At 43.9% G+C, this 14972-nt stretch overlaps 1 protein-coding gene across 4 annotated transcripts in view; it reads left to right on the top strand.

Moving 5' to 3' along the window:
* Window positions 1–334: 334 nt before the first annotated feature.
* The window catches only part of kiaa1549la (KIAA1549-like a), a 78760-nt gene continuing 64122 nt past the window's right edge, over window positions 335–14972 (top strand). For all 4 annotated transcript variants that reach the window (XM_040162872.2, XM_078082469.1, XM_078082470.1 and 1 more), the window contains exon 1: window positions 335–854. In XM_040162872.2, the coding sequence (XP_040018806.2) occupies window positions 611–854 (244 nt within the window). In that variant the 5' untranslated portion in view covers window positions 335–610. The remainder of the gene's footprint in view (window positions 855–14972) is intronic.

The raw sequence follows: 14972 nt of genomic DNA on the forward strand, positions 1-14972 counted from the left end.
TTATCCTGCATGCTTTGGTCCCATCTCTCCTCTAACATTTATGAAATAGAGACACAGGTCGTCTACTTACTTCAACCCACTCACAGCAGTGCAACAACAGCCGTTGGTGTCATTTATTCATACTTCTATAAACATATAAGGGGCACGTTTTGAGCTTATTTAAATATATATCATAATTACTGCTTTGGCGGCCTATAGTGGACAGACTTGACTTGTGAGTGAGCAGTGACGTGCATCTCTATCCACGCCATGCCAAATCCATTTCTAGACCAACTCAACGCTCTTATTTTGAAGGCGGGATAAGGCGGTTTTCTGTCTTCGCACCCGCGTATTGACGCAGGACTCAGCGGGGATGAGGAGCGCTCTGCGGTCGCAGCAGGGACATCAAACTGCGCGCACAGAAACCGAAACCGAAACAGTGAGACGGTAAAAAACAGCATATAAAAAAAAAAGAAACAACAAAAAAAATCTCTTTGTTTGCTTGTCAATCCCCGCAGGCCTGCAGCGGGCTCATGGAGAGCGTAGCCCCGCTTGTCCGCACGTTGTTCGGATGCCTTTCACCGCAGCAGCGCCGTTAGACGTTCTCCGCTCCGGATTAATTGTTTGACCAATGGCTCCAAAACATGCGCTCCTCTCCGGCAGCGGCAGCGGCCCCGGGGCCGCAGGGGTGAACAACCGAGGGGAGCCCTGCTCTTCCCCTCCGGCGGCACGGATGGCGGCTGCGGGGACTGCGGCCGCCTGTTCGCCCGGGAACGGGAAGAGGACGCGAGCGCCGGACGGGCTGCCGGCCCGGCGGATGGGGACCGTCGGCGCGGTGCTGATGCTGATGCTGCAGAGCTCTCTGGCCGCTCGCGGTAAGACACCGATTGTGTTATCATCATCCAACCTGTGGAGTGATTCTCTATTTCTTATTATTCTAAAAGAAAAGAAAAATGAAATAACTCCCGGTCCATTTCGATCTGGCTTGAATTCGTTTGAATAAAACGGTTTGTTAAGGGCGAGTTAATGAGACGATCGGTGTCAATCACGCGGTTTAGTGGAGCGCTGCGGTGTGTAAGATGTGGCTGTCGTTTTGATGTGCTTGGTGATTGATGGTCTGACTGCACTCAACGCGCGTATTTGGTATTTGAATAATCGGTGTTGCGGGCCGCCGACCGATGACACGGCGAGGAGCGCACCGCTGACCGGAGCGCGCTCCTCGCCGTGTCTTTGCATTAAAACAGGGAACTTTTCATTAATTCATGGAGCAGTGAGCCCCGAGGTCGTCAACCTCAAACTCGAATCCATATGGGACGTTTCATGCAGCCATAAATCAATAATTTACGATATCCGTGTCTTCACGGCCACCCGAGGAAAACATAAAAATAGCAGCAAGAGACGGTTACAGATTTCAGGCGTAATGCAGCTCTGCAGAGGACGGGGCATTTTTGTACTTTCGTTGACATTTTAATCATTTTAATATGATATAGACAACGAAACGCAATGTAAATATTTAACTCGAAAATAGGATTTAGCCTTTAAAAAATAATGTGGTCCAGGTTTTATTAAAAGGACTGGAATGTGCTTGATCTTGAGCATAAACCTCAACCAGAAAAACACAGAGACATCTCTGTTTATCATTTCATTTAGAGCTGGTTCAACTTTGGACGAGCTCAGCACTGTACAAACATGATTATCTCTATTTATCTTTATTTACTTATTTGCAAAGGTTTGGAGATATTGTCCCCTCGGTCTGGATTTCAACTTGCTATGAAGAAAACAGCCAGTCTATATTCATTTTTTTTATTTTTTCCTCCAATATAAATTATTTAAAGTTCAGATTCCATATTTGCAGATGTTTGGCGCTATTGGCTTCTCAGGCTTGACGGCTGGATGTGAATGGAATTTCAATGTCGGCGCTGGCTGCACTGAAGATGACATTTGAAAAACCCCAAAAGGTCAAATGTCTTTTTCCAGGAATAATGAAGGTTTTACTTTTTTACTCTGGGACATTGTGCAGAGAACTGTGGCAAAGTTTCCAGTGTGAGGTCAACATGGTCAACATCCTATTTTAGTGAATATGTTTCATGTCATGTTCGCATATTATATCACATTTGTTGGGGCAATCAAATGACAAGTGTTCAGGTCAAAGGTTTCTTCTCCTCACCTCTTAAACATATTGATTCAATCTAGATGTTTCATATAGCGCTTGGCTTGCACTTGGATCGCTCTTTTACACCCAGAAATAATTTGCTGTTGTAGACAGACCTGTGGGAGACGTCATTGCACACGTCCTATTGAACTGCTCGGTTGACTTTCTACTGTTTTCAATTATTTGCTAATTATGGAGGTGATTGACTGGCTAACTAGTCGGAAGAAGTAATCTTTCTAATCGGTAACTGATTAGAGGTTTGACCTCTCTGTTATTCAAGCATTCAGCGGTTTGAGGTCCGTTAGAGTGAAAACATTTCTATTGTATTGTTTTTTTCTCCATGTCCATTTCTAAACATGTTTTGGAGGGTAAGGGCGCTTAGCCGGTGTGTGAGCATCGCGTACAGGATGTGTGTGTGTAGGTGGTGTTTTTTATTTGTTTTAGTTCTGGGTCTAGAGATCTTCATCCTTAGTCAATCGCTGAGATCTATTGGTCCGTGTTACCATGGGAACAGATCTGCAGCTAGTACTTTTTCTCACAGTGTGTGTCCGCGTTTGTCAGTCAGGGATTGAAATAACATCTGAGTGAGTGCCAGTTTCCAGTCTGTTGCCTGATAATAAGTGTTAAATGAGCCACCAGCGGCGATAAGGCTCTTTGCTGACTTTTCAACTTGGTTTCTTCTAATGGAACTTCATACGTGTTTGTGACCCCCTTCACTTCTTCCCGTACTCGACATCTTTTAGCAACACTTAGTCCGACCAGTAGCACGGCACCATTTCTTGCAGTAATTTAGACGTATACCAGAGGTGTCCAAAAGGCTCTGGGGAATAAAGGGAGATTAAAAGGATTGGGCCGCAGCCACAGACTTATTTGTTCAGAAAAGAACAAGAGCAAACTGCGAGATGGTAGATTGCTGTTCTTTAACAAAGCGGAACAACGAGTGGGCCGGTTCTCCTTCCTGTTTATTCTGTGATAAATGCACATATTTAGAACAACCAAAATAAACATCTATGACTTGTCTCTGGTAGCAAAATGTCAATCACAAGGTGGCCCCGCCCTGAAGCATGCTCTGCTTATGAACTATTTGACTCCAAAGAGACCATCATTTCCTAAATGAGCTTTGTGACGTAGACCTGAAACTAGAGATTGAGACCATAATCTCATGTTCAGAAATGTTTCCTTCGAGAATAAATTAAGTGAGAAGATTTTCTCAGACTTCCTTTTGCATCTGACTTCTTTTTGCATTTTGCTATGATGTTTAAAAAAATGCAATTAAAGGTCAGTTTAAGATTCCACCGGTTTTGTAACATGCAGACCACTTTGACGGTGTCTCGGGGAAATAAATGGCTGGACCGGACTCAGGATCCCTAAAATATCCTGTGCTGATCATCATTTATCCGCCGTCATCAATGACAGCAGTCGATTGAACTGATTAGGCGCAGCAGGGCCTGGGCCCTCTCCATCCCCAAAGCGAAAGGAAGTTGGCTTGAGATCAGAGTTCAGATAACTTGCACTCAGTGATCAAACGTTTAGCAAAATTCTCACATCTAGTTAGAAGTCAGCGTCTGTAATACCTGGCCGCGTGGGAGAGAACGGCGGCAGGAAAGAGAGCGGGGCGGCAGTCAGATCCAGGGAAACTGGATTCGATTCAAAGCTGATTAGTAAGCAAGATTGTGTCACAATATCCCACCAAATCTGTGGTTGCATTGGATTACCGGAAGGATCAAATCCATCACATCCTTGCACGGTTTTATTAAATTGCTCAGATATTGACAAGCCCAGACAGACTGGACGGGTGACACAACGAGCCGCCGTATCCTCCTCGGCGCTCGATGTAAACTGAGTGTCCAACATTTGATCCAGAAGGTTTGCAGGAGTCGCAAAAGTTCCCTTTTGCTGAATTTGTTTCAACGTCTCCTGTGATGATTTTTCGAGAAGGCCACGTCACCAAGGTGACAATGTAAGCACAATTGCAGGATGTTCACATGACCAGTGGAAGAAGAAAATCAACCTAAAAGTCACCAGGTTGTAATCAGGTTTACGCCTCATTGTCAGATAAAGGGGCTTTGTTAGAGACTCTTTTAAAATAGGGGTTGGGGATCAGTCTTGACGCATGTCAGCAAGCATTCTTGTTTTTAGTGTCTGCTTCGGCACTTGGCTTTAGTAGATAGAATCAAGCTGTTGCATTTTCCTGCCTCAGCCGGACAATGAAATTCATTCAATTGTGAAAGAATAAGGCTGGTGACAGTTTCTATTTTTTAATTTTTCCTGATGGATTGAAATCCCGAGTGCTGTGTGGGAATTTTGAGAGTCACAGTGTTGCACAGGGCGACATGTTGCTGCGTTTGCTTAAAACCAGCTCTTTTTGGTAATTACTGGTTACGTTTTAAATGAAATGGAGTGTGGAAAGTATTGGGATAGTTTACACTAACAAAGTGGTAATTAACTGGCTCACCAAAAGGTTAAAACTGCCGTTAACATTCTCTTATTGCCAACAGATCCCATGAAAAAAACTTCCTTCTACCCTTCTGCAGCACTTCTCCCAATGCTTATCACCCATTGTCAGCCTTGTTGATCGATTGACCACGTGGTGTTAGTGCACGTCAAACAGTGTCTCTGATTTTTTGACGTGTTCCGTCAAGTCAGCACTGTTTACCAATGGCAGTCACAAGGTAAATTACCAGAAGTTGGCAAGCGAGCTACATTTGTGTCACTGCTGGCTAAAAACATTTATTTGACGCAAAAGTTGTCTTTGAAGGATGGACAACTGACAGCCATCAAGTTGCGACCTTAGAATGGTTGGACCCGGCGGTTTTAACCATTGTTACAAACAACACCGGACGCTTTACAAGAAAAGAGGAGCACTTTGAGTCCAAAATATGGCCAAATTGAATGTTTTCCTTTTTTCAATTTGACCCAAAGTGTTAATAACAAAGAAGAACCACTCACAAGCAAACATAAGAAAAGCTACCATGTTATAAAAATTAATAATTTCTGCATAAAAATGAATATTAAAAAAACAGCGGTGTGGAAGTGAGGTTATTGGTGAATCGGTGCCCACACTGTGTTTCAGATGTCATTGTCCCGCGCGCACGTTCAAGCGTTTGATTGGTCAGGTTTTCTCATGCGTCTTTGCGCCATGTGAGGCAAGAATTTTCCACTATATAATTGCCCAGTCTAATACGGTGACCATGGTACGTAAAGAAATAATGCTTAGTCTGAAGCAGACACAACGGATGATCCCATTGTTTTCTTTGCCCTCTGTAATGCGGAGAGCTCAAATGATCAGATGAGTAGCAGCGAGTTAATGGGGGGGGGGGCGACGGACCGGCCGACGGGGGCCGTCACGCCTCTTTGTGCTCACCTGTGTGTGCGTGCGGACGCGTCTGCCTGAACTGCCGTCCGCAGCGAGGAGTGGACAATCGTAGACTTTCTTGAGGAGGCAGGAATGACGCTTGGGCGGGGGGGGGCAGTGCCCCCATCACCCTGTATAAAGGGGAAACACTGAGCTGTAAATATAAGAGGAAGATTTACTAGCTGGAATTGATCAAAGGCCGAAGCTCCTGCATGTGGGCTGAGAGGCAACATGGGGGGGTGGTACAAGCATTGGTTTTGCATCGCCGCTCTGCTCAGCGGCACTCTGCTCTGATAATCCTCTGCCACGGCTTTTCACACATGCAATGACAAAAAGGAAAGAAAACAAATCGGATAGAGATCCGGTAGAGGCGTCTACATACCACACTGTTTTTAAAACCAGAAGCACGAGAACAATCCGACACTGTGACTGGTTGAAATAACCCCCGTCAATGGTAGTGTTGACTTTGGCTTTGCACATTAGTCGTTAACGACGAGAGGCCCTTCCTCGCTGCCAGCGAGGCGTCACTCCTCTCGCTGTTACCAGGCAGAAACGGGGAGAAGCAGCTTCATTACAGCGGCCAAACTATATCTCTTGACGCAGCTCCGTTGCAGACGCGACCCACACTTTTGCCGCTGTGTGTGTGACTGGATCAAACGCGCTGACCATTATCTGAGCTGTGCTGCCACTCGAGCTTTTAACCCCTCCATCGAGCACATGATGGTGGCGAGAAACACAAACAGCTCCTTCTGCTGGAACATACGTGTGTGTTAGAGAGCGGGGAATATTGACTCTTAAGCCGGAGAGCGGTGGAGAGAATTGTAAATATTTCCCAGGTCCCTCCAGCACCCCCCATTAATTGATTCTCCTAATCCTAATTAGTCATCTTTGGGTTTTTCTAACCTCTGTGAGGAGGCTGCGTGTTCCCTCGGCCCGGTGTGATTTAGATCGGTTGATTATTTTCATGTGAGGAGCACATTGACGTACAAAAGCTTTTCATGTTCAGAGCTCATGCGAGTGTGTCGGTAAAGTGTATACCGACGTAGCGCGTCAGCTAGGAATTTGCGGCGTCCGTGGGGGGGGGGTTGCACGTGCAGATGTATGCAGGTGTTTGGCTTCCCGCGGGGGGACCAGAAGCATCTGTGGGGATCCCTTCAGGTGTTGTGCAATGCGAGAAGGTTGCAGCATTTTAATTATCACCTGCTTTGACCAATTGAACCTCCTTTTCCCTCCTGTACATGTATATTCCTGAGAAAGGTCGAAACACGCACAAAAACAAATGATTTCTCACCTACCAGTTATATCCCATAGAGACACCCAGTCTTAAGCTGGTAGCTAATGATAACAAAAGATTGCAGAAGCCTCAAAACCACAAATGATATGATAGAAACATTCACAAGTTCTCTGGAACAGGATGCTCCGTTTTTTTCCCTCGCACATGTTATAAATAGTCTCACCGTTCACTCAGTCGCTACTCGCTTCTCAACAACACCTCAATAATTTACACCATTGTGAGCAGTAATTTCAGATCCTTGGTGGTGTCACAGTTTTTGTATCCGTGCACATTCCTCTGAATACCGAGGCTCAAATAAAGTGGTGCAGTGAATATAGTAAATATCATTTCGTTTTTTCCCATGCAAGCAGTGGTGTAGTCTACGTGGTTACGCAGGTATACGCCGCATACCCACTAGGAAAAGTCAAGGATTTCCGTACACCCACCAACAAAAGCGCGGTGATACTGTTTCCCTATGGTTGAATGCACTTATTGTAAGTCGTTTTGGATAAAAGTGTCAGCTAAGTGACATGTAATGTCATCACGTAACAACATCGTTGTGAGAGAACGTTCCAACTGTCGTTCGTAAATTCCCACCGTCTGAAGGCCGTCACGTCACGCAATCCTCGCTTACTAACGGACGCATTTTCCTAACTAATGGACGCTCCCCCCCGTCAGCTGGCAGTCACGGGATACTCACTACAAAAATATAGACTACACCACTGCATTCAAGCCCTTCTCATTCCAGCAGCACGAGTGAGTCCCCGTGTCGTTTAGGTGGCACGACAACTTTTCCGTTTAGGGTGTTTGGTTTTGGTTCCAATCACTGCGAATTATTTCAGTACAACAGACACTTGATAAATAAGCCAACGTTGACTTCTGGTTTACACACAGCTTGCAGGACACAAAGTAGAATAAAATATGTGAGTGAATGATCAAATTATCCAATGATAAAACCCCCCTTGGTGGTTTGCGTCTGGCGCTTTCATGACTATATGAGCCCTGAGAATAAGCACCAAGTCTATATTCACAATACGCAATGACTGAAAGCGCTGCATGCAAATAATATGACAAGAGAGAAGTGTTTACACTCCTGAAAGTTCAAAGTCAAACAGCTTGCATTATTTTGTATGTTATGTAGTTGTGGTAAAATATTATTATGTCAACAACAGTTATTTTTAAAATGTACTTTTGTGTTTAGCCACTACCAAAACCAGTTGTGCAAACAATATTTTCCTTTCTTTTGCTTTGATTTTTTTGTTTATGTGCTCTCTTGGCAGCACCTCAAAAAATATAATTGTGATTGACAGAGGCAAGAATCGATTAAATTTCAATACTGATCCAAATGTGAAATGTCAGTTATGGTTTTGTAGCCGAAATGGAACTAATGGAAGTGGCTCCCGCAACTCCTCAAGGTCAGCAAATCAATCTAGGAACAACCTGTTGAGGAAATTGTTCGGGGGTTGATGTGGTTGTGTGATTTGAATAAAATAAAAAAGACAGGTTTTGGTGTGACACCAAAGTCCTGTACAGTGAGCAAATTATACGCCCCACCCTCAACCCCAATAGAAAGTACACACTGTCCCGTTGGAACGACAACTATAGACTAGAGAGGAAGTGTCAATCTGGGATCTGGAGGAGCCCGGCTTGTCAAAGTCGAGATGAGCTCAGAACAAGTTTCATTTCCGTTTTATTGGCAACGTATGAAGTACAAATAGTTGAAAAGACTGACAGCACGAGATAAAAAAACGGGGATTGGAAGAAGCGGTCTCTCTGACTCAACTTCCTCGCTTAACAGCAGCAGCGCTTTCGTCGCTTTCGCACCATCATGAGCGCTGTAATTGCTGCAATTATTCCTTTAAAACAAAAGACAAAGATTTCAATCACGTACAATTGTTTTTCAAACAACAAGAGTGAATTCTCTGTGAAGCGAGGCTCGTTGAGGGAGTCTTCTGTGCTCGATGGGCCTCCGAACAGGCTGTCAGGGGTTTATTCTTTAGAAAGAGCGCGAACCAGAGACAGAATGAAAATTTAATCCTCAGGCTTGCCTGGGAGAGAGAAGGATTTATAGCCGCTTGGCCTCCCTTTCTTCAACTTGCCACGTAGCGCTGCAGCTGCTCACCTCCGTCCCTCGCGCCATCACTCACTCGCTGCATTGCATGTGGCAGTGCACCCGTCCGTCCAAGGGTCTTTCCGCTTGTGTGTCCGACATGTGGCCTTGAAGTCACAGTTGTGTGGGTGACAGCTGCATCGTCCATCCGTCCTGCTGGCCTCTTGTTTCCTGGTCGTCCGTCTGTCCATCCCGTTTTTGTTAACGCGACATCTACGGAACACCTTAAGGGAATTTCATCAAATTTGTCCATGACATCAATCGAGACTTAAAGATGAACATATTAGACTTCAGTGGTGAGAGGCCAAGCTCGCTCTATTCTCACAAAACACATTCCTTTTGTCATTTCACAACTGCTAAGAAGATAAAATTCATCTGGACATCTGGTGTCTGGTTGGATGGGGCATAAAACCACAAGTCAGTAATTCTAATTTCTGCCTTTGAGGAATGCTAGTTTGTAATAAGTTTCATTCACTTCAGCAGTTTTCCTAAAACACGGTGGCAAATGGGGCTTTATAGGAAAGATCATATGGGTCTTTTTTTGGCAGAATTTGTTGGACTGATTGTGTTCTTATTGAATTGAGGTTTTTAGTGCAAAATGAACACAACAGTTTTAAGCCAAATAAACCCCTTTTCATGTGACGTCATCAAAAGTATGCTTCAGTCAGCGAGTTTAAACATTTCAATTGAAACCGTTACCAACATCAACATGTCTACAGGAGCATCAGCGGACGCGTCTGGCCGAGAAGCACCAGTTGTCTCTTGAAAAAGTTCCATTATTCTCCACTGACAACGCTGCAGGTGCGTTTTTGTGTAACAGAGCTTAAAAGCCAGAGACACTTGTAACTGGAAGGTTGCCTGCTGTCCTCCAGTTTGTTGTGGGTGATGTAAGTTTGATGCAAAATCTCCACCAAAAAATACTCAGCCACAATCTTCAAATGAAATTCCCTCTAAATATCAGTCAGATTTCCTGAGAATTTAGACGGCACAATTACCTCGCTTTCTTCTTTGCTACAAAACCGCACAAAACCGCAACACCACATTTCGTCACCCGACCTCATGTTTGCGCCATCCAACCTCTGCAGCTCACCCACAATGCAGCAGGGCGACTGGTCTTTTACCTGAATTCCCCCACACTACTCCGCTCCCTTCCCTGGTTACCAGTGGCTTCCTGCATCTGTTTCAAAACATTGGTACTTGTGCGGCCAACAGATCAGGTCCAAACTCCATCCAGGACCAGGTCAAACCTCACTTTGCTCTTCATCTTCCGACGGGCCTGTTGCTCCCTCACAGAGAGCTAAACAATCAACAGCATCCCTGGCTCCTAAATGCTGCAATGAGCACTCCCACGACATCAGGACAGCAGAGAGCCTACACAGCTAGAAACACACCTCTACCAACTACACCTGGACAAAGTAGCACTTTATTAGAACTTATGATGCCACTTACTTCTAGCACTTTTTAGTTTGGCCTCTCGAAGTAATTCCACTGTTTTGATTCTTTTTGTGCTCTCTTCATTGAATGCACTTATTCAAAGTTGCTTTAGATAAAAGCGGCAGCATAGCGACGCTTGGAATATTCTCTTCAGTGATGGGAGCATCACAACATAAATGGAAGCTTCCAAACCTTGGGGATTCAGTCCACGGCACCTTTGGGTGGTAAATAAACACCCCCAAAAAATGAGATTGTGCTTCATGGCAGTGGCAGGGTTAGAGTAGGGCAGGGTTAGGGTTAAAAAATGAAGGATTATGCAATTCAAGCCATCTCATGCGTTGCTTAATAAAAATCTAAAGTCCCACAATCAGCATCAATGATGTGAATGCATTTTCCACATGGCAGCTTATTCTTCCCAATAAGGTCTGTCTGGTGGAGCGAAGTGGCGTGCAAAAGGGAACATTGGCGTTTGACCACGGTAGCTAATTATTCCCTCTGGGTAAATCCAAGTCAACCTGCGCTGCTCTGACCGCACGCACTCGCTGTCTGTTTAGCATCCCCAAGAAGAAAATAAAAAAATCGACATAAAATATGCATAACTGCGCATAATCAGACACGCTGTTCAAGACCTAGTTTTTGGTGTTAGGAAGCCGTACGCTTGCCTCAACAACCCAGATGAGATTCTGGGGCTTGTGAGGAGGAGATGTACTCGCTGGTGTCAGATGGCTTCAGAAACTGCCAAGATCAGAGGTTGTTTTTTTGGCAGATGCGTTACGAAACGAGGGGGCCTGAGTTTAAGCATGCAGAGCCTTAGAATGAAATGTGAAAACAGTATCTCGGTTTAGTGACTTTTTGAGTCGCCAAATTGCTGAGTTTGGCGGCAAAATCCCTTTTTTCGGTCTTCTAAACTGACGGTGTAGATGTTGCTCTGAGGGTGGTTTTAATGCTTCAGACGGTTTATATAACAGAGACTAATTAGTGGAGACGTCATTCTCTTTGCTGTAGTTTAAAAAGCTGCACAGGCTTCCTTTTCATCAACATCTCGACAGCATCAGAGGCAGCAACCCATGCGGCATGTGAGCCGGGTTCAGGAGGAGGACGACTGCGCTTAATCAGATTAATATCTGAAATGGCCCTATGCACCTGCACCATATGTGTCTTATGAAACACACACACACACACACACACCACAGGGGACACTGTAAGGGCAAAACACACATCAGGCGCCAATCAAATTCACCCAGCTCACGCATTGGCTGGTGCATAGTCACGTGGCGCATCCTGCAGCAGTTTTTGGCATATGTTTTACTGGGGAAATAAATGCTGCTTCACACACAGCCATGAACACAGGCTCTCACACACAAACACACGCGTGTTTAAAAATCGTAAAAGTGGCTCAACAATCCACTTTGATCATGCTTTTGCATAAAGTTGTTTGTTTGAGTGAGAGGGCGAGTGCGTGAGAGATCGCTTGTGTGACAACACGAGTGTGTTCTCTTTTGAGGGCACACTTTAGTGAACAGGAAATTAGAGCGCTGAACTTCCCTTTCTCTGCATTTAAACAGCAACTAAATCCCTGAAGTGCGTCTACACTGGCAATAACAAAAGGAAAAGCCCCTAGATAAATTAAGACAAATTAAATAAAAAAAAAATAAAAAAACACACAGGTGGGAAGGGGAGGCTAACAAATCCCCTTGTGCGTCTGCTTTCGGCTCATCGGCTGCACGAATGAGCCCTTCAACTAAAATGATTTTTGCGCTGCTGGTTCCCTCCTCTCAAAGTCAACGGGTTGTGGTCTGTGGCTAACTTAAGATAGTATTTATTTATACAATATTTAACTCTCCAGTAAATTACTCTGATGACTTCTGAGGGTTTACATTTATAAAAATTAGACTGCTAAAAAGTGGCTCAATGAGTCGTCATCACGGCCAACGTTCGTTTTTTACTATTGACAATTGGATCAACGCTTAAAAGATCATAAAAGGTGTGAAGATCTTTTATGATGAAACGTGTAAGCAACATAAGTTATTTTCTGCAATTGTCAAAAGTCCATTGCGAGATTTCCTTTGTCTTTTCGTCGAAGGACCCAGCGTGATGCTAATCCGTTAATGTAAGACTTAGAAGGCAACCATTGAGTCGTTCTTCAAGCTGCAGCATTTAACAATTTAAGAATTATCAAATTATCAGCGGAGCACATTGTTTAGCCTTTTGGCTCAAAGATATGTTTACTCACACTATCAATCCCTTCGTCTCTATGATTGAGTCAAGCTCATTTCCACCAGCATTAGGCAGCTATGTAGTGGTATAAAAAACATCATTATAGCATGTTGGGTGTAAAAAATACACCCAACAATAATAAATAATAATAATAATAATAAATAAAAATACTCAATAGAAAAATAATACTAAATGTAATGAAATATGTTTGTGTTAAGGTATTGCAACTTTTACATAGATGAAAAATAAATAATTAAGTCAGTTCTCTTGTATTCAAATATTCTGCCATTTTAAATGAAGTCGCATCACATGTCAATAACAATAATCAATTTAAATTAAATTCACTACACTTAATCTTAATGCAAATTTGAATCTTTGTTTTATAAAATGAAATTAAAGTAGCTGCCATTAATGAGATGAATCTAAGGCTCATAAACTATTTCATTAGTGCGCGTCTTTCATATTGCCGTCTGGATTCAATAAAGCGAGATTGAATCCCCTCAGTGACAGATCCCTGCTCCAAAAGCAGACATCACTTAATCCAACAGACTCTCCATTTGACCTTTACAATGGTTGAACATTGCAATCTAAAAATAAAGCAAAGCGCACCACGTTTTGATGTTGTGTGGATGCAGAGCTCTTCTAAAAGCCACTGAGATTTATTTCGGCGGTGCCCGTTGACCTGTGAGAGGTATTGAGAATCGTCCCCGGGCTGCGTGAGTCAGACCTGGATGTTGCAGCTCATAGGTTTGTGCACTTTGTAAATCCGGACTCACTCTTTTCCACGGCACGTCTATGATGCTTTTATTACAGTAACATTGTAAAGACATTGATTCATGTCTTTTTATACTTTTGTTGCTATGCAAATAAAGATTATGCACGTACAACCTCTTGAATTATAAAACACACAAAACAAGTAAATCTTTTTTTGTTTGTTTTATAAACTCTAACACTACAACTACAGAGAAAACACTATCTATAATGCAAGTGTGCAGCAGCAAACAATAGTCTGAAAAATCAATAATGCAGCCTGGATATATTTGTGGCTTCACTTTCGCTTGGCCTCGTTCCAGTGACTATCCACTAATGAAACTTTGGTCTGAATAGTACTTTGTACCTGTGTCTTTTGACACATGTGCTGTAAAATTGAGTTTCCATGGATACACAGGAGTGATCGGCCCAGGACCCACAATGCACTGGGCTCTTCCTCTTGCTTCAAACGCTGCTTCATTTTCTCCAAACTCCTCTCTTATAATGCTTTGCTTTTCTACACAGCCTGTTCATTAAACATCTCTCCACCGCTACAGCGACTCACACTTCTCAGCCTCTGTCTAGCACCTCTTGCCTGCTGCTTTAATTGCACCGTGTTTACACTTTGCTCGTCAATTTACATTAGCTGGATTCTTTAAAATATTTTTAGTATATCCAAATCTTTGCCTGCTGCTCTGTGACTAATTTCTGTCTGCAATGCCAGGTTCCCCCGACAGATTTGTTGGTAAACTGCTGCAAAATTGCTACATCCAAATGTGTACCTCATATCTTTCCTGGTATTTATTAACATTCTGTTAAGGCTGTAGATTCATCAACACTTCAACAAGCGCTCTTCATTCCCCTCTCACACACCTGTTCTCTGTTGTTCTGTCATGTCGACAGGCGGTTTAATCGTAGGAACGTGGGAACCTGTCAGTGTTGTACTTCTAATGTCCCCTGAACAAATTCATCACATTGTCATTACCAACATTTTTTTTATGTGGAGGGTTAGTGTGAATTTAAACAAAGCTGCTTGGCTAGATGAAGGAAAAATATCCTGGTTTGGTCCCAAGGTTACAAAACTTAACATACGCTTCATGTTACTTACAACTTAAACTCTCTCTAAACACTCTATTTGACACGGAACACCAGCAGCAGTGTCTTTTCAGAAAGTACTGTGTCTGTCTGAACCATCCGGGAACTATGAACCTCCTCTCCTTCACCAGCATCATAACTACCACGTCCACCGGAGGCAGCCCAGCCCGTGGTGAACTGCCTCTAGAAGGGTACCCGCAAGCATCCTCGTCTAATCTGTAGGGCCACTCCCCAAACGACTGTGCTAAACATGTGGAGGTCTGAAACGGACAAACTATTTGAAACCATCAGAGACACAAACAAGACCTCAGCAACATCCGGCCAATGTCCTTATGGTACTCAAACAGCGAGCCGTCATCGTTGCTGTCACGTATGAAGAGAGGCCTCAGCAGAGGCAGGTTGGCTGTGAGGAAAGCAGCGAGAGAGATTGGATCGAAGCTGGCGTGTGTGTGTGTGTGTGTGTGTGTGTGTTTGCTGTTCGGTAGCTTTTCTTCTGTAAGTCTGTCTGTACTCCTGTGGGAGTTGTTCTCTACTTACCAGGTTTGTATGTCTCGGCTGTGCCGGGTGGCGCTTTTGTTTGAACGAATGGATGTCCGGACTACGTCCT

Source organism: Gasterosteus aculeatus, chromosome X (genome assembly GCF_964276395.1).
Source record: "Gasterosteus aculeatus chromosome X, fGasAcu3.hap1.1, whole genome shotgun sequence".
Classification (NCBI taxonomy): domain Eukaryota; kingdom Metazoa; phylum Chordata; class Actinopteri; order Perciformes; family Gasterosteidae; genus Gasterosteus; species Gasterosteus aculeatus.